Source organism: Triturus cristatus, chromosome 4_2 (genome assembly GCF_964204655.1).
Source record: "Triturus cristatus chromosome 4_2, aTriCri1.1, whole genome shotgun sequence".
In the NCBI taxonomy this organism is placed as follows: domain Eukaryota; kingdom Metazoa; phylum Chordata; class Amphibia; order Caudata; family Salamandridae; genus Triturus; species Triturus cristatus.
The window spans coordinates 800,753,382-800,774,384 of NC_140586.1; the positions used below are offsets into that span (position 1 = coordinate 800,753,382).

The 21,003-nt window shown below is 45.4% G+C and overlaps 1 protein-coding gene across 1 annotated transcript in view; it reads right to left on the reverse strand.

The window, feature by feature from the left end:
- LOC146835077 (vitamin D3 hydroxylase-associated protein-like) overlaps nucleotides 1-21,003 on the reverse strand; it is a 305,937-nt gene that overhangs the window by 189,016 nt on the left and 95,918 nt on the right. The window contains exons 4-6 of the mRNA XM_085602744.1: nucleotides 16,065-16,198; nucleotides 2,677-2,883; nucleotides 1,642-1,682 (exon numbers count right to left, since the gene is read on the reverse strand). Coding sequence (XP_085458870.1) covers nucleotides 1,642-1,682; nucleotides 2,677-2,883; nucleotides 16,065-16,198 — 382 coding nt within the window. The remainder of the gene's footprint in view (nucleotides 1-1,641; nucleotides 1,683-2,676; nucleotides 2,884-16,064; nucleotides 16,199-21,003) is intronic.

A 21,003-nucleotide genomic window follows, 5' to 3' on the forward strand; every position in this document is an offset into this window, starting at 1 on the left:
ATTGTGGTGAATAAGACCATGTACAACATTGTTCGAGTAAGGATATGCTGCAAGCTGGGCTAGTAATAGAATATACAAAAGATTTTAGAGAAAAATGTCCCTCTTTCGGATATTTGGGAGGTGATGGATATATGGTTTAAGAGCTTCTTTAATGTAACTGAAGGTCACATCTTGCGTCAGATTTTCAATCTGAATTCCATGGCTGCGTCATTTATCCAACGTCTGGAGTTTGGACTATTGTCAACTTTTGTTACAGCACTAGTGGCAGTTTTGAGGTGGGGGATCAGCCTGTTTGGTGGAGAAGCTGGGTCAGTATGTGCGGCTTTAAGGTATAAAATGTTCACTTTAAGAAAAGAAAAAAAGAGCATTCTTCGGTTACTTTTTAAAAGCCAGGGAATGTTTTAGCACAGATCATGTTAGGAGTTTACGTACGTCCAAATCCTTTTTTTAAAAAAAAATAAGCTTCGTAAAAAAATTATCTTACAAAGTAAGTTTGAACTGGGACATTTTGTTATGCCAGCATCATGAGAGAAATGTGTTTGTACAAGAAAGCTGTTTATGGGGGAAAAAAAGAAAACGTATCTTACTTGGAAATTTCACTCATACGATTCAGAAAACTATTTTAATGTTGAGATTAAACTTGTTACCCCTGCAAATAGTAACAGGCATCTGGAACTTTGTGTCTAAGGGAGAGAGAATTTTGGGATTTGTGTAATCTCCATATACAAGATTTAAATCATCAAATTTTTGCATGTCCCTTCTTGAACTTTGCATGTTGTCACTTTAATACCGGTGTTTTTAATATACGATGCACAATCAGCGCATGAGGTTCGCCAATGCTTGTTCTCTCTTTCTCATTAAATGGCATGTGCCAAAAAGTTTAACATTTTAAAATGTTTTTTAAATTTGTATTGATTATCTGTCTGGAATTTCTTTAAAATTATGCATGTCGGTATCGATGAATGTATTTTTGTACTATTTATATCAATCTAATGTGGACCTCCGCCGGAGTTCCGAATCATAAAATAAATTGAATTGCTTGAGTGTACATGCATTGGGGGCAGGGAACCTGGTGGCTCATCACAAAGTGATGTTGTGCTAAAAGCCTTTCCACACCAGGCACAGCAATCTACCAATCCGATACAACTGAAATGTTAACTGGAAAATACCTCGAATATTAGGGTGAGTAGATCCTATATCGGTCTTCAAAGAAAAGAAGGTATGCAAAAACGCGCACAACTTGCTATTGCAACCAAAAATGTGGAGAATGTTCTTGGTGCCACTTGGGAAGCTATAAGAGGTCCTAGTCCTACCCAGTGCGCTTCTGTCCAGTGCATACACAAAATCTCACAAAATAATTATATAAATAGTAAAATGTAACTGACAAAGGTATTTTTAGACCAATAAAGGAACATGTCCATGAAGTGCCTTCCTTTACGTATTCTGCGCCTTAAAAACATTTATTCCAGACCCAAGTTAAACTCTGGCATATACAAATCCTTGCATATGGCATATTTTAATATAACTAACTATGGACCAAAATCAATAGGATAATTACTTCTCGGCTTTTGGCAGGCAAAGGAAAAATTACAGACCACATAATTGATTAAGATGATCTATGAGAAAAAGAGAATATCTCACCTGATTTCTGGCCAGGTGAACTGGTAGACACTCCTCGCTTGCTGTTGGGAAAGAGATAGCTTGTAGCATGCAGCACTACATCTAAAGTACATTCATAGTGATATACACTTCGAGTTTTACAGTACAGTCAGCATCAAGTTTGTCAATGGTCAATTCACGGATTACGTATCGTGTTTGAAAGTGAAATTGTCTTATGTATGAAAGGTATTTCTCCCTCAATACCTTAATGATAAGGAGGTGGCTTTATAGTGCAGATGTCTCGATGAACTTGCATAATTTTTATTTTATCAAACAAACAGAGGCGGTCCTTGCAGGTATGCGCAGTGGGGAGGGCTGGGGACAGGCGTCAGACAACAGAATAGGGAAAATTAAATAAATGAATAATTCCATCATCTGTCGACATGCCCCACCATCCCGCCAAACTGCCCCACCATGATTACCTGCATGGACCGCTTCTGAAAACAAAGCAATCCTGCCACCAAGGTTGAGGGACATGGGTGCCTTACCTCATCATAGTGGGATGTGCATAGTCTCCTCATTAATAAAGTCTACGTCCCTTTTAAATCTTTTTTTGCCAAACAGGGGAATATTATACTTATAGTGCTACAATGTGGAGTGGAAAATATGGGTAGTCCATTTATTTCTAAGACAATGTCTGTGCAAGTCTAAATTGCTTTACTTGTTGACGTCTTAAGGTAAATAGTATTTTTCTGACACAAAATAATCAAAAATACTAATGAAAATAATGTATTCTTTACACCCTATCCTTCTGACCTGAAATACCATGAGTGACGACATTTCACCTTCTACCCCTCCTTGATCCTTTCACCAAACAAATAAATGACTTTGGGCAGCAGCACAGCAGCATCTACTTAACTGAACAAGACGGAGATCAAAATGAAATATCACCTGGTAGTTAGTGTCATGACTAATTAATGAAGAGCTCATAACCTCCCATGCAGACATCAAGTCACCTGTAAAGTAATTTACATTAAAAAAGCTACTTAAACACACATTATAAACTACTTTCATTACCTGAGCCGGTTTCCGGTTGGTTTAAAGCCGCAGATCCCACAAAAGGAGCAAGGGAGGCGGATGCTCCCTGCCACGTCTGATCCCAACCCCAAAATGGACCCACCAGAAGATATGAGAGCTCCCTCGCCGCCAGAGGATCCACCGGGGGTTTTCTTATGGTCCATGGGATTCACAGTTTGTCCAAAGATTAAATTACTGCAGTCATAGCTGAAATGGATCAAAACAGGAACACTCTTTATTTAGACGATGGTCTCAGTAAAAGTATTAAAGAAGTCGACATTTTAAAAAAAAATATTTGCTGAAAAAATAATTTTATTAAAAGGTAATTTACAACCCTGTTGGCTATGCACACCATGTGAACATTGTTATGGTTAATTGGCACTTTTACATCAAAGAATGAATAGCCTTAGTCTCAGATACCACCATCTCAACAACAGACCACCACAATACTTCACCATTTAATTCCCTAATATCTAAATTATCTAAAAAATGGTCACATTGAGGGAGCTCATCGGTCAGCACAACAGACAGACATTTTAAGATGGGAATTATATTGTTCACATTTAAGATTTAATATACCAATGGGAAACAATATCACTTTGCCAAAATCTTTCCAGTCAAACCAGTGGCGTAACAAAAGTTTAAGGGACCCCCCTACAACGTACATGGAGGGTCCCCAGCTCTGGTTTTTATCCGGAGCGCTCAAACAGGAGTACTGTGCTGAGGGGGCCCCTGCAGCAGGGGGCCGCACCACAGTGGATGCGGGGGCCTGGGTTACACTACTGAGTCAAGCACCCTAAAGTATCATCCTCGTATTGAGTACTCATTATCTGAATAATACCCACAGTAATAGACACCCTTGTTCCTATATGATCCTTCACCTGCCTACATTGACCACACTAGGATGCCCTTACTTGCAGACCGAAGGGATCCATCCATTTGATACTATCATACGAATAGAGCCCTCAAACCCTGCAATTAAGAATCAAAAGTGCTCTTTGTGTTGAATCCTTTAATCTGAGAGGCCAACAGTGTCATTAAAAGTGTAGCTTTCATATGAAAATTCTTGACCAGAAGATCATTTGACCCCAGTATTCCTCCCATGTTACAAATACAAAGCAGTCATTAATGAATATCACTTTGGTGTAAAGAGAGAAGTCCAAAGCTGAAGATGTGGGTGAATGAAAATCTGGGCAGTCAATATGGTCTCAATGTGATGTTTAGCCGACGATGTCAGTAAGGAAGTCAAAGAAACAGACTATATGTGCATGTTTCACTAGATAAGGTGTGCAGAGGGTTGTTACACTACCACTTAAAGTTTGCAGTGGCCCTGGGGTTGGCACCTGGCTTTCTGTTGCTCTGGCAGCTGCCACACTGCACAGTAGGGTCACTGTTGCAATGATGAATGTATGGGTGTACGACAAAGATGGACTGGGACGTGGCCCAAGTAATCAATGGCTGAGATTAATTCAAGCATTCCGTCCATTAGTTTTTGTATACTTCAGTGTGACACCCTAAGTGGGAAGGTTTGTCCAGATGTGGGTGCCGTGTACACTATCGATGCAACCAAGCTATACTGGCAGAGAGAACCCATTCCTGGGTTGCTTGTGTTCCGGTTCAGGGAGGACCCGGCTTGGCAGATCAGGCTAGACTGTTCCTATCGGAGCAGGGTCAATGTGGCTGGCTCTAAAATGAGCCGGCTCTATGTGCAGAATAACAATATACTGGGATGCGGCCCGAATAATTACTAGTGGCTGAGATGAATTCAAGCATTCCATGCATCACTTTTTTGTATACTTCAGTACTCTAACCTCTTCCACACCCAGACATCTACGATGAGTGCCACCTCCCAACTCTGCTTCCACAAAAAGTCACGGTAACCATTATGGATTACTCATTCAACTTACCCTTAGGGAATTGCCTGTAACCAAGCCACTTGCAGCATCCCAAGGCAAAATCTGTGGCTGTACCTCCTCTGTCCACAGCCTCATCCTATCTGCCAGTATCTCGAGGCTTCCATCTCCTCTCTAGCAAAAGCCTGACACAGTCCTATGCTCTATGACCGAGCGCTATTTGCTCCTCTTCTCCATGGTCAGTGGCTACACAAACATCTCATGCTAGCCAACTTGAATGTCAAGCTGATCAAACTGGAGAATCCAGCCAGCTATGTTATGATATTGACTGCTTAATCTGCTTCTTGATTGGGTAAGGAGTTCGGATTACTATGCAGCGAAGGTTCAGGAACATTTTAAGCAAGTGGACTGCATTTGCCCCCCAAGTCCCAAACTCCTATTTGAAGATTATGAAAACACATTTTCAGGAAAGTGGCCATACTCAATCAGCAGATTAGTAGTAAGAACTGGACCGCAGCGTGACAAGAAGCACATAGTGCTGCTCAAAGTACATATTAGCCACAAGCAACCCTCCTTTGAGGATCTGTCTACAGTTACATGTTACCCATAGGCAATATATACAAGCCAAATGTGGTTTGTTAACGATGAAGTCAAAACAAGAGTGAAACGTGGAAAATGTGTACGCTTCTAAAAATGTAGCTTTACCATGAAGTGTTTGTCCTAAAGGCAATGTTCCTAAACTTTGGAAATCTCCACAACAAATAGTTTGACTGAATCATTAAAAATGGCTCAAGTCAAATCTAAAGAACCCTCTACTAGCCATCCTCCGGATCAGAATCCATGCATTGAAGACTCTTACACATGACCATTCTGTACTATACTGTTGCATTGTCTATAATTATATGGGCATACATGTTAGTTATTACCTAAAATACTTGAGTCTCTGGAAATAAAATACAACAATACCTGTACTGAGAAAAGTCCTGCTATTGGGCACATAATTTTGCTTTAATGCATGCTCACGCGTCTTCTAGAACACTTCACTAGTATTAACAGGTGAGTGGGAACTAGAAAGGCTCAAGCAAATGTAAGTGGACAGGTAGCAAACATTAGCCATATGGCTGTCATACAGATCTCGTTGAAGGCAATAATCATTTTGTAATGAGCATGGACTGCTGAAGTGGCTCCCTAGCAGAGGAAGCATGTTTCAAAGCGCCTTTTCATAATATTTCAGACCCTTGTTTTTAACTCTGGTGTTTTAATCAAACAACTGGCAACGAGAAGCAAATGACAGAACATCTTCAAAAGAGCAACTTAATATAGTGGTGTTCGGCACAATGGGAAAACTATGAAATTCACTGATGTTTTAAGAACCATTATACAAACTGTCGGCTGGATGCAAAAGTGTTTCTTTGGGTTGAAAGTAATCCAGCTAGCTTTCTTTTCAGGAACCAAGGTTATTTTATTTGAAAGTTTTGTATAGTGCAAACAAGACCCTAATGGGTATCAGAGCGCTTTACAGGGTTGGTGTAAGTACACAGAAAACAAAAACAAGTAGAGAGAATGGAGGTGAGACTAATACAAAATATTACTTAAGCAACCTAACAGATATATTACAGGTACATATAAATAGTTCAATTAACTTAGCCATGAGAATACTCTTCACTTCTTTTTTGAAGAATGCAGTAGAAGGGTTCTCGTTTCAGGGGGCAAAGCACTCCAAATCCTGGGAGCCATTCCTGAGAAGGAACGATTTTATGTTTTTTTCTTGGCAAAGCGTTGTGGTTTCAGTAGGAGATTTCTGGAGCTCCTGGTAGATCTATTACCACAGGATAATACTAATTTCTGGTTGCAAGCTCAACCACCCACAGTGAGAAATGAGATCCAACTTGGGAAATGACTGAGGAAGGAGCTAGTTCGGGTCTATGATCAGGAATGGGATGATCACGTGTTAGAATCCGAAGAGGAACCATCAGATGAAAATTTTACTTCTTTAGCTTGCATTTCAGAATCACGTTGTGGGTTATGGGGAGGAAGGTTGCACTTGGAGCTGTGTTAAAGGCAAACAGTCCAATTGCAGTAAGTTGAGAACTTGAGCACAGGTGAACAACTTGAGAATTGACTGTGTTGTGGTCCTGAGCCCAATATGAACTTGCAGGACCTAAGACCAAAATCGTTTGTCCATGTTGTGGCATTTGAACATTTGCCATGGACGGACACTGTTGTGTGGCAGTAAGCTTTAAATACCAAATAACTACACTTACAATATGTGAGGCACTGAAGTAAAACAAGCATACCAAACGTTAAAAATAAATGAATGCCTCACTGCAGTAGTACTCAGATGGGAAGCATGGGGTTAGCATTTTGCATTACATTTGAGAGCATGCGTATGACACAATCGATTGTGCAGTGACAGGCATTTGAATACTCCATCGATGCAGATCGTGTTTGGTGGATATCCATCATCTCCAGCGAGGGAGAACTGGTTCACAGATCAGGATTAGACCTGTAGTTATGATTGGTTATGCGCATCAGTGGAGAACCAGTCCCTGGTTGTGGTTTGAAGTGGTCTTCCATTCACTGGACTGGAATCTGGTGATGCTAGTAATGCAGCAACATTAGGCTGTGGCCAGAAGTCTGCAGAGAGATTAGGTTTTTAAGTTTTGGTCAGCACTAGCCCATACTACATTCTGGAATCGAGTAATTAATTTATTTGGCTAAGTGATGTAGTCTCTGGTCTGAGCGTTGATGTCATAGATTCCGGTGAGTCTTAAAACAGTTGTGTACTATACTCTGGATAGGATTCTGATTCCTATAATAAAGCCTACATCCCAACCATGTTCAACATCTTCATTCCTGGAGTCATGTCATCAGAGTTGGAAGTAGCGATTCCCCAATATTGGAGTGTCACACTGTTCTTTCTAAAAGAGGTCTTCAATGAGGACAACCATACCATAAACTGATTTTTTTGTTTTTTAGAATACAGAAAGGAAAGCTGTAGCCTTTTTTTAAAAATCAATCCCAAACTGGGGCATGTGTTCATCCTGACGAGATGGGCGCTTGCTAGGGAGCCTCCCTGACGAAGGCCATTTAAGAAGCTGCATAATCCAAAATAACCTGGAGAAAGATTCCAAAACAGAATGCGGACATCTTGATGGTTCTGTGAGCAACAGAGCATGAACACTGACTCTACTAACTACCCATACCCAACGTTTCTAGAGAAAAGCCTCGGGAAGGCTTAACTCCATCAGGCGACTGACCACCAAATGCTGGAATGTGTCCGCAGTTATACAGCACCGGGTGACAGAGCAAGAATGATGCAAAGATCAAGACTACAATGGGACAGCCATGCACCTTTCGAACCTCCAGTAAATCTGGGTGGTGGCAGATTAGTCAGTTTGTTCTGCTTATCTGAGCTTAAAATGGTGTTTGCCAGAAGGTCCCTCCAGAAAGGTCATGTTTTAGAGCACCTTACCGGAATTTGTTTTTTATCGCCAGGATGCTATTGATGAAATGTGGCAAGCAAGTTATACTTAAGGAGACATGCTGAGTTTAATCCAAACTTAAAGCCTCTTCTCATCATCTGCAAATACTGTTACACAGATATTTTGTCACTCATATGAAGCTCAATCAGTAACAAGCAGTCTATAAAAACATGCTGGAATAGTGCAAACAGTACTCCTAACGTACAATTATATCTAATTTTAATAGCAACATCATGCTTCGCGTATTAGACTGATGGATCTCCCATTTTTCTACCGATTCAAAGTGTGCTGCTAAAATTCAGCATCTGCAACTCACACACACCTTATGCACCCGAGTGCCCAATCTGCAGAGGCCATTTCAACTCTCCAATTTCATCATACCCAATCAATCCTCTCTGACCTAGAGTGGTGCATTAGCTACATGGCCAGTGCCCGAGGGAATAGACCCATTCTACAGCACACCATCACCAGCAAGAAACAGAAATGGTCACTTAAATGTACAAAGGCGGAATCCACAACCACTGACTCACGGACTAAAAACAAAACTAACTGTGGGGAACAATGGACCGAATATTGAAAAAACTAGCAGCAGTATAACACCTAGCACAAATGTGAATATGGGCCTGAAGTAGGCAGAAATGACAGGAATTCACAAAGATAGAAAAGGTCTTCCAGGAAGACGGTCAGAAGCCCAATCTATAATTAGTCTCTTTGAAGATAGGAATATGAAAATAAAGAGTCACACAAACAGTCGAATCTAGAACCATGGAAATGCAGAAAGAGGTTTTGTACTAAGAGCACTGAAATCTACACAGTTACATACCTGATCTTCTAAAAAAGAGGGAGCCTGTGATGTCTTTAGGTATCCTCGCCTCTAGAAATGGTGGAAACACTCCCACAATTACATGCATGTTCAATAAAAACAGTGACCCTCCAAATAGTAGATGAAGGGCCCTTGGGTATCAAGTCTTTGTGCCAAGTACATCTTTGGTTCAATGGCCTGCCCCTGTGCTCAAATCCGGAGACTGTGCTCACCACTCCTCACTCTGATCCAGTCTCACAGACTGTAACACCCACTATCATTCTCTCTAACTCACTCTCATTCAGTCTCACTTGTACTCACTCTGCCTATCTAAATTCTCACTGACTCTCCCTCAATTTCACTCACATACAAACACACAGACATCCATCCTCACTTACAGGCTCTCACAGACACACACTCTCACCCTAACACACACATCACTTAAAAAGTACTTTTACTTACCTTACTGCCTGCGCAGTTCCTTTTTAGACTCAGTCTCCTTCCAGCGCTGGAGCACCAAACTGAAATTGGAACCTGCACAGTAGTAGGTACCAGGTTTCAGTCTGTGCTTTTTTCCTTCAAAGTTTCCCAACTCTGTAACGAGTAGGGAAAGGTGGGGTGACAGGCCAATTGGTGTGCAGCCCCTGGCACTGCCGGTCTTAGGTCTGCAGCGTCCATGGCTACATTTAGCTATGACACTTTAGCACATCACAGATGGGGGAGGCACTGAGGAATGCCAAGGTCCGGAGGAATGCCAGGCTAGTGAAATCTTAGGGTTCACTAGCCTGGGACAATACCTGATGAATGTTACAGGTGCCTTTGTGACACTAGCTGCCGCAGGCTGTTGATGGATGGAATTATTTTTTGTACCAAGAGTGCATAATGAATTGCTCACTCTTGGTATGATAAAAACAGGTCAGAAAACAAAAGGGCACAGCTCTGACTCCCACAGGAAGGAGCCATTACTGTAAGCTGTACACCATACAATGCATGTATGAATGATGACTTGAGTGCATATGCATCATTACACAAGTGTATGCCGGTGACTACGCATGGCGCTTAAAATATTACGCGGATGAGTAAATAAAGTAGAAGCACAAAAGCGCATTTTATTAAATATAAAAACAAACATTAATTTAAAAAATAAGACTGCATGGTAAGGGTCAACGGAGGAACCACAGGGGAATGCTAGACTAAACCACTGGGACAAAATCTCTTCAGGAGAACAAAGGTGGACTCTCAGCCCCAAATACACCAGACATGGCAGAGTCCTGCCTATGAAACACAAAAAGTCACCAGGGGAAATTAGAAGAGGAAACCCTTATTGGTGCCTAAAAGTGAGCGTGGAAAGAGACTTGTGGGGGAGGCGCACTTCAGAAGAGACCCAAGTTAAGAAGGACCTCAAACATTGGATGGAACCCAAACTAACAGGCAGCAGCACCGGAGGGACTCAGGGGAAGGAATCGGAAGGCACTGTGGCCGAAACAGTGATAGACTCCCAGGGCACCGTGGACACATCTGATGTTAAGTCCTAAAAAGCATGTAGTGAAATGAAAGGGCACACCAGACAAAGTTGAGTGCTTTAGACTAATAGAACTGAAAGAATCTGGAGCGGACCGCTCTGGGTGGATGGGGTTGTGGCGCTGCGCACTGGGATCAAGACCCCGAGCAGTCTTCGCCCCTTTATTTATCTCCTTTGGCCATGCCTGGCCAGAGGGCATTACAGGGTGCAGTGTCCTTCCTGGTCACCCCTGGCACCACTCTTGCGGTGATAGGGTTGTTACATACCTTCCAAAGTTGGCATAAAACTGCAACTAAAAAGTTAATGTCTTTCAGTCTCTGACTTAACTCAACTTGAAGGCCAGTCATGGAGGACCTTTCAGGGCCTGGTTGTGATTTCCTGATTTGGGTGGTCCACCCTCCAAAACCACGACACGCTCCTGGTGACTACTTCTTCTCCACACTTGACGGTTACGGCAGTCCCATTTATAAGTGAGACTGTCCAGGTTTCTGGTTCAAAGGGTGTCCTGAAATTCCATCCTTTTCGGCGGTTGCGGATTAACAGCAGATTCTCTGGTATGAACTGTCGAGTCTTGGCACGTCGTCTCGTGCTGGAGCGTTCATTGGTCTGGACATGGCTGGCTTGTTCATATGGCGGTGAGGCACTGGCTGGACACCGGGATGGTGTCCCGCCTATGTCCGCTGAGCATGAAGGATCCAGGGGACCGTTGCATGGTATAGTGCACGGTTCCTCGGTATTCTCTTAGGAACAGATGCAAAGCAGTCTCAGGATTGGTTACATATGCCACAGCGATGGACAACACTTTGTTCAACATGCGCATAAAGTGTTCCGCTTCACCATTGGCCTGGGGCCACTGAGGGGTGATACGGCGAGGTCGTATGCCAAGGGATGTGAGTAGGTCCTCGATGTCTCCCCCATTGAAAGTGCGGCCCGTTATCCGTTTTTACCTCCAGGGATAAGGCATAGGTCCTTTCCAGTACTGGGGAGATGTTAGTGTAAGCTGTTGACTCCATGACTTCGACTACGGGATACTTGGAATAGCGGTCGATAACTACTGCAGTCACACTCATCTGGAAGGCTTCAAAAATCAAGGTTAATCTGGGACCAGGGAGTCGAGCAGGGTTCCTCTATGATGAGTGGTGCCGGGGGTTCTTGATTGCTCGTAATCTGGCAGGAGTGGCAGCGTCACAAAGTCATCAACAGCAGTTTCTAATCCTGGGAATCGGATCTTTTCTCTCATCAGAGGTTGCATTCGGATGGTCCCTTGGTGACCTACGTGGGTGAGAATAGTCACCCGCTCTTGCACACTCTCGGGGATTACGATTCAGGACCCCGTAACACGAGGCCATCTTCCGTAGCACTCAGATCATCGCGCACCCTCCATATCTTCTCCAGGTGCTCCTTATCTGTGCCGTACCAGTTGTTGGCATCTAGCAGAAGTTGAGCCATGAGCCTCGGAGTAGGGGCTTCACAACTTTTGTTAGGACTGGATCGCTTTTGGTAGCTGTGCTGATCTCCTCTATTGTACGGGCATCTGAGAATGCTTACTGTGATACCATGTTCACAGATTCTTCTGGTTTGACGGCGTTGTTGACATATTCCTCTCTTGGACTTGGCGGATACCTGGAGAGGAAGTCCGCAGGGTTCTTCGATCCTGGCCAGTACACCAGTTAGATCTGGTAGTGTTGCAGCTGGCTTGTCCAGCGTTCAATTTGCGGTGGAGGGTGTGGAGCTATGCCTCAGAATTTCGGGATGAGCGGCTGGTGGTCCTTGACTACACAAAAGGTGTGCCCACTAATATAGAGGTGGAAATGGCCACAAGCCCATTTGATTGCCAGCGCCTCTCTCTCGATCGGAGAATTTTGTGCTTCCGTAAGTGTGAGGGCTTTGATGGCAAATGTGAGGGGAGCCCATTAACCTGGCTCCACCTCTTGGTTGATCACTGCTCTGAGGCCCACTGGACTAGCATCCACCAGTAGTACTGTATTTTGTGTTGTGTCAAAGTAAGCCATGGTAGTTTTGCTGAGCAGTGCTTCCTTGACATTTCGGAATGCGTCTTCTTCCTGCCCCCCCCACTTCCATGCAGTGTCCTTTTGGTCAAGGCTTGGAGGGGGTTCAGCCACTGTTGCTACGTTGGGGATAAACCGTCTGCAGTAGGTGGTCAGCCCTAGGAAGAAACGTACTTCGGATACTGTGGTTGGCTCCTTCACCTGTTGGATGGCGTGGTACTTGCGTGAATCGACTTGAATTCCCTCCTGGTTAAACACATAGCCAAAGAACTCAATGGAGTTTTGAAAAAAGGAACACTTGTACTTGGGGAGGGGGATGCCGTGGTAAGACAATTGTTGCAGAGCTGCTCTCAGGTGTTTGTGGTGCTCTTCAATAGATGATGAGTGGATTAAGATGTCTTTGCTGATATTCAACATCCCTTGCAAACTGGAAAGGGTTTCTTGGACTGCATCTTGAAAAGCCTCGGCGGCTGATGAGATACCGATGTTCAGCCATTTGTATCGGCGCAATCCTATGTGTGTCGAAAACATGGTTATATAACGGCTCTCCTCCACTAGCGTTAGCTGGTGGTATTCAGCGTTGAGGTCCAGCTTGGAGAACCATCTTGAGCCATTAAGATCAGCTATTATGTCGTCCATCGTGGGCATTATGCGTCTTTTCCTTTTGATCGCTTGGTTGGGTAGGTGCATGTCTATGCATAGCCATATGTTGCCCGGCTGTTTTGGTTTCTACGCGATTACCATGGGCGAGACCCATGATGTAGGACCGGTGTCCTTCTCTATTACCCCTCGTCGTTCAAGGTTGTGCAGCTCCTGTTCAACGAAGGGCCTCACGTGGAATGATATTGGGCGGTGTCGGAGTGCGACTGGTTTGACTGATTTGCCAATGTGTAGTTTGACTGGGGGGTCCCTTCAGGCATCCGAGTCCAGTAAAGAGTTGTGGAAACCGGTCTAGTACCTCTTCTGTTTGAAGCACTTTAACAGCATAAGCGAAGGTGACCAGGCCTAGATCTTCTGCGGTGTGGCTCCCCACCAATGTGTCAGCCTCTCTGTCAACCACATGGAATGTCGTTGTGATCTTGGTCTTCCGCTCTTAACTGGACGGTCATCTTGCCTTTTAGGGGTAGCAGTGTTTGACTTCTATATGTGAATATTTTAACGTTGGTTGGGGACAGCTGAGGGTGAAGCCGCTGGCGTTATTGAATGCCCATTAAGTTGACGGATGCACCGGTGTTGATCAGTGCCTTGACACTGGATCCTGTCACTTCGATTACACATTACAGTTGCGGGCGCTTTTGCACTTTAGGTCACTTGCGAACTATATGAGGAAGCATTCAGCATCATCATCGGGGGAGGAGTCTTCCAGGCAGTAGCATTGGCGTTGCGATGCTTTGGATGTCTTCGGGGTTTCTGTGTCTTCTAAGGACAGTTGTCGCATGGACTTGGATGGTGGTAGTCTTCCCCATGCACCTCTGCCTCTAGGCCCTCCTCTGCACGCAGTGGTGAAGTGATTGAGGGTGCCGCACTTGAAGCAGGTCTGTCCTTGGGCCGGGCACTCCTCCAGGGGATGCTCTTCTCGCCCACAGTATCCACATTGGGATCCAGGTGGTGCACTTGCTGGTTGCCTCTCCCGCATGTTCGGTTGCATTGGCACGTTCTGTCTTCACTGTGATGGGCCTTTGCGGCTGTTGGGTGATGGCAATGCCCATCTCTGTTGCTCTGGTGTATGAAAGGTCATGTAACCGCGCCAGGACGAGGATGTCTTCCAGTGGGATTATAGGCTGGCGAATGAGGAGGATCCTTGGGGTCTTGTTCCTGTAGCCTTGTATCACTTGTGCTCTCATTTCCGTAGGCTGGTCATCGGCCGTGCATGTGCTGGATAGGTCTGAACTGGGGTGGCAGAGTGTGTTAAAGTACGGTGATGGATCAAACCCAGATCTGTTGACTGGGTGTGAGTGTTTGATTGGTTCTGATGCTCCGTCCATCACCACCCCCTTTTGTCCCACTTTGTTCACCATAAGTTGGCAGGGTATGCTCAGACGTGAGTCCCTTGCTCACTTTGCCACTGGATTCAAGCAAGCCTGGCTGAAGACGGCTGAAATGCCAGAAACCGGTCCTAGGAAGCTTGTTTCCGGTCCAGGGAAGGCATGGCCTGGCAGTTCGGGCTGGACTGTTCCCATGAGGCACAGGGTCAGACTGATTTTCATATGGCCATGTCTGAACTGGGGTGGCAGAGTGGGCTAAAGAACGGTGATGGATCAAACCCAGATCTGTTGACTGGGTGTGAGTGTTTGATTGGTTCTGATGCTCCGTCCACCACCACCCCCTTTTGTACCGCTTTGTTCGCCATAAGTTGGCAGGGTATGCTCAGACATGAGTCCCTTGCTCACTTTGCCACTGGATTCAAGCAAGCCTGGCTGAAGACGGCTGAAATGCCAGAAACCGGTCCTAGGAAGCTTGTTTCCGGTCCAGGGAAGGCATGGCCTAGCAGTTCGGGCTGGACTGTTCCCATGAGGCACAGGGTCAGACTGATTTGCATATGGCCATGTCTGAACTGGGGTGGCAGAGTGGGCTAAAGAACTGTGATGGATCAAACCCAGATCTGTTGACTGGGTATGAGTGTTTGATTGGTTCTGATGCTCCGTCCATCACCACCCCCTATTGTACCGTAACGGCTAGGTCTTGCAGGCATGCGTAGAAAGCGTCCATAGACTCCCCTTCTCTTTAGGGGGCTTGGCAGAGTTTGAAGCGTTCATAGTCCGGGTTGACTTGCTGGTCAAAGTGTGCATCGAGGGCTCTGACAGCAGCGTTGTAGTCATTGGCCACTCTTGTGTTTGGCAGGTGTGCAAAACGTTTGTAGATCTCCTCCCCTGCAAAATGAAGCAGCAGTGATCTCTTTATTGTGCTGTCAGTTTTTCTGGTCGCGACAAAGTAGTTGTCTAGCCACCCTATCCACATCTTTCATCGGGGGGAGGCGGTGGCTGGGTCAGCGAGCTCGCTGAATGGTGGCAGTGCGCTGACCTGCGTGTGTTGTGGGGTCGCCGGCCCAGAGCAGAGAATGACGAGATCACACACTGATTTACACTCCGGGCGGAAGACCCAGAGCGGTCTTTGCCCCTTTATTTATCACCCCTGGCACCACTCTCGCGGTGCTAGGGTTGTTACATCGGTCAGCTCTTAAGAGAGTTCCCGGGAACAACCTGCCAATTTTGACAAAGCAAACATACAATAGGCATATAAAACTGAGGCGAAATTAAAGGCGTCTATTATTGAATGGCCAATAAGATTCGACAAACAGGTCTGCATTATCTTGTCATTCTCCCTCCATAATCACTGCCAGGGCAGGGTCCCAAACGTCACTGTGGAGGATGTGCCCTACTCACACAAGGAAAAACACAACAAACGGGCATCAAGGACAGGCATAGCGAAAACATAGGATAGTGGAGAAAACTCCATCATGTTCTAGTCAGTGGAAAATTGAAATGGAAAGTGCAGCGCACAAGTGTGCTCTGCAGGACTGGGAACATGTAGAGAGCCTTTATTTAGTAATTTTGTAATCCTTTGGGAGAGTGCCTGGTTCTTGCCACACAGAGGCGGTTTCTCACAATCTACGAAAAAGCGAGATCCGGTTCTAAACTGAATTTAGCATATAATTCAGAAATGTTTTCACTTGAGAATAGGAGAATTGTTTCAAAAAGAATAATACAATTTGTTTACTTTAGCATTGACTGTGGGATGTTTGTCTTCACAAAAGGGACAGCTCCCTGCTTCTTCAGAACCTGAACCACAACACAGTCTTCAGATGAGGGACGTTCGAGGAAATTGACTAGGCCCATAGACGAGTCATGTCCCTAGAACAAAAAAGAGGAAATGTATAAATATAGTATCAAAGAAATAACCTTAAATCTACAATCTGCTCAATCAACATATATGCTGAACCCAAATTTCAAAGTCACATGAAGAAACAGCCATCCTCTCGTAAAGATGCACTTTTGTCCATTTTCCCACACATGTACAGTGCTCTGCACACATATATATATATCTATATATATAAAAATAAAACACCTAGTGACAGTAGCCGCTAGGACTAGGTACTTCTAGTTTGTTAAGCAGTTCCTTAGGAAAAGCATTTTTTGTCTTGTTAATAACTTTGGCACCGTTTGATGAATCTTCACGAAACGTTTCAAAGCGCTGCTACTTTGAGTAGTTTGTGCATGGAAAGTTTCGGGTTGAGCCATCAAGCATGTGGCCTGACATGACTTGGGGATCATGCAGCACTTCAAATAGCCTCCGCACAGCACTTAATCTGTGCTCTGCCGCTCTGCTGTGAAGCAATTCAGCCTGTGGCGGGCCGGGGAGACTCGTTATGGTGACCCTGCAAAGTGGGATACATTGTTGCATTTCCGTGCCCCAAAAACACATTGTGCTGCCTCTCACAACCCCACCCGGCCTCTCTGAAACACACGTGTGCTGCTGGATCGGAGCATGGCACGGACGAGGCTGCTAAACTCGGAGCCATTGGGTGGGGGGTTATTTCCTCTGGTCTCTGGCTGCTGTATGAGTCTACAGAGTGCGCACAATTAATGCGATGTGATGTGATAGAGTGGGGTATCCTTGAACTGCCACCTGCTGCTTCGAAATGCGTTGCAGCTTATTACACAGCAACTCGGCAAAGCACCTAGCCTCAAAGACATACACCACAGGCACTTGTAGACTGACAGGTGATTCACGCACTGTCTACAGACTCTGCACTGAGTTTATGATCTAATCTAAGCACCATGTGCTTAACATAACCAAACTAGGCTGCAATAAACAAGTGGAATGGCGTAGAGGGTGACAAACATGTTTTATGATTTCTTTACTTGTTTAACTAATGACGCATGCAAACCTTCAGTGCTGCATGCCTAACGTTGCAATCCTAATTTTGGACTCGTTCCGGTGTTTTTTTCCGGGACACTTGTAATCTTAATTGATGTCAGACCTGTCTGTCACTGTACTCGAGTGGGAAGCGCAGGAGGGGTGCAGGATGTCAACACTGGAGTCTACTCCTGGTCTCCAATCAGAATCATAAACGGGTGCTCTGGGCCCCTCCTCCCCCCTCTGGTGAGAACTGTAAATAGCCCCCTGGGCATCCTGGTTGCAAATAGGAGGCTGAAACGCCCCGAAGGTGGCACAGCTGTTCCCTTCCTCCCTCAGCACGAGGAACTCCTGCTAGCTACGATCCCAGTGCTGGCCAGTGCTGTTGGGGGCCGGTGCATAGAACTACACGCCTAAAGGGTACTTATGATCTGGCGCACACAGGGTTTAAACTGAAACCTAACGCTTTACAATACATATTGCGCAACACCCGCAAGAACTGCCTCAATTGCAAAAATAGGAGTGAAGTGAAGAACTCCACCCGGGGGAAACCGACAGGCCGCAGAAGAGAGATTACCCCAGGGAAGGCTGCAGAAGAGAGATTACCCCAGGGCAGGCTGCAGTGAGTACCCAAGTGGACTACCTTAACGGTCTCCATTCCGCAATCAGCCCATGCTTGAAAATACACCATGTTGAGTGGAAAGGGAGGACGTGGATCACATCAGATCACACTGGATAAATACACACTGCAGAAAAACCAGGGCACGCAAGAGGCCCAACGGAGCAGTCTCCAGCACATACACAAACAGCTATGGATAAAGATGAACTCATTCTACACTATATCATAGCCACTATCAATAACGTTCGTACTTCACTAGAAACACGAATAGACACGGTCTCAACAGAGGTCTCCGTCATTAGAGCGGACCTGCGCAATATGGATGACAGAGTCCAGGAAGTGGAAGACACAACACAAACTCTAAAGGTGGATACTAAGCTCCTTCAACAACAAGTTAAAGACCTGCAGACCACGGCTAAGGTACTCAAAACTAAACTGGATGACTATTAAGACAGATCAAGAAGGAACAATGTGTGTTTTTTTGGGGTGCTCGAGCAAGCGGAGGGACCTGCTGCGGACTTATTTGTAGACCTGATCCTGAAACACCTGAAACTTTGTGGACAATCGAACTATTTCTCGATTGAAAGAGCCTACCGAATTCCAGGTGGAAGGCAACAGCCAAGACCCTCACCCTTACCTCGCCCACCCAGAGTGTGATATTGGCCCGAGTCTTTAACTTTTGAGATCGAGACGTCATACTACAGACTGCACACAGCGCCCCACATGTTCACTATGAAATTAACACAATCGCATTCTTCCCAGATTTCACTATTAGCGTACAAATACAAAGGCGCAGCTTTCTCTACGTCAAAAAGACCTCAAAGTCAAAGAACTCAAAGTACTCAAATGCGCCGTGCTTTTCCCAGCTAAGTTAAGGGTGGAAGCAGAGGGAAAGACCTGCTTGTTCTCCAGACCCGAAGAGACATAGGAATGGCTGGATAGCTGGTTGACAGTTAGAAACTCAAGCCCCTTCGGGAAAAGAGCAAGACGTCTTGGGAAATGGTAACAATGTACAGACTTTAATCTGGAGAATAATAAGGCGAATAGCAAGGGAATTTGCCACACAACCAGTTGGATATATAATCCCGATCACACAGATCACCACAACCAAAGTAACCTAACAAGGGACATTGCACAGGCGGGAAAACCAGATCTGAATGAACACTGTAAACAGTATGGTTTGATAAGAGTAGACACAGATAACAGAGTTTGTTTATTGTGAGACAATGTATATCAGGTTATTACACCAATTGTATGCACGTATGAAACTGGCACCACACCCATACGGTTATTGAGCATGGGGTGGGGGTTGTGGGAGACCTAGTGCCCCTTAGTTCCGGTTGGGGTGGGACGACAGACAGGCTGCAAGGTTGGGGAGGTGGGTAGTTAATGAACCATCGTGCAGGGAGGCAGGCACTGGCGTAGCGAAATTTGAGGGGGCCTCCCTGCAAGGCACAGTGGAGGGGCTCCCTCCAGGCTCAATCAGGAGCTCTCCAGCCAGAGTTCTGTGCTGAGGGCCCCCCCCCTCCCCCTGGAGCTTAGGCCCCCCCGCACTGCGGGGCCTGCGGGGGCCTGTGTTACGCCCCTGGAGGCAGGGTGGAGGGATGGGGTTTATCAAGTTGCAAATAGAAGCACAGACTACATTTCCTGCAGAAGTTGGGGAGGGGAGAAGAGTACGTTTTATCAATAGCAAGGACACAACACATACAACTGCGACTATATGACACACTGCAATAGCGAACGACACCAATATGACAGGACTTAAGAGAAAATCAACAATATACCTGCTATCACTATTTTACCACTGAAGGGGTGGGGATGGGTGAGCGATGCCATGCCTCCTATGGCGCCAAACACTATGGAATCGTCCTTCCAATTGCTCTCCTGTGATGCTAATGGGCTAAGAGACAAACTGAAGAAAGGGATGTGCCACAATTTATCAAACGACACATGCCAGACGTGGTCCTACTACAAGAGACCTACGTAGTAGGTAACACCTATAGAGCATTGAATAGATGGGGATACACATTGGTTGCCCATGCAGAGTTCACTTCAGAATCCAGATGGACGTGAATACTCCTGCACAGATGCTTCCTCTTTATCGTAGGGCGGTCCAGGGCCGATCCACAGGGTAGATATGCAGCAATCGCGGGCAAATGGGAGGGAAGATCATTTAATATCCTATCAGTCTCCATCCCGCCAGCTCTACAGAAGATAGCCCAGCCAGACCTGAACAAACTAATCCTTGAACTACCAGACGGTGATCTTCTATTAGGAGGAGACCTGAACATGACACTATGTGGACAGAAGGACCGAAAACCCATGAGATGCCACTCAAGTGCCCGCTCTAGTCTGGCAGGCTTTCTCATGGCGTTTCAGCCTGGCAGACATATGGAGAACGCACAATCCACACATCGCAATTCACATTCCACTCAGGGGCACACAGTTAGTCATGAATATATCCGAACACTAGCAGACCAAGTACCTAATTTCAAGGAAGTGCGACACGTATGTGAATATGACCATTTCCCAATATGGGCTCGCTACACTCTGGGTACAATACCAGTTCGAAAAACTATCACCTTAAGTCCTTGGTATTTAGAACTTCCCCACATACAAAAGGGCCTGACTCAGACCCCAGAGTACTACTTCAATGAAAATGAGGGTTCTGTTGAGTCCCCACAGATTCTCTGGGAAGCATTTAAAACTGTAATTGAAGGACAGGCACTCTCGCTAACTGTGGGCCTTAAGAAAGACAAGAAGGCGGCAGTGACAGAGGTAGTGAACGGCATACTAGATAGGGAAGTACAAATGGTCAACTCAGATAATGAGACTGCTAGACACACCCTGGTCATAAAGCGGAAATAATACAGAAACGTATTGACGGAGACAGCCAAAAGAAGAAAAGTGGAGATGCAACACATACTATGAGACAGGGGATAAAGCCAGAAAACTATTGGCATGGCTTAATAGACATGAGCAGGCGGACAGATGGGTGGCCTTAATTAGGACAGACCATGGAGAGACCCTGAGAGACCCACATGAGATAGATATGGCATTCGCAACACACTTCACACATCTATGCTTGCCCAAGGTGTCCACCACAATCGACGACTCTAGAGAATTACTGACTGAATTTCCCCTCCCTACCCTCACCCCTGAAGATAAAGCCTTACTAGA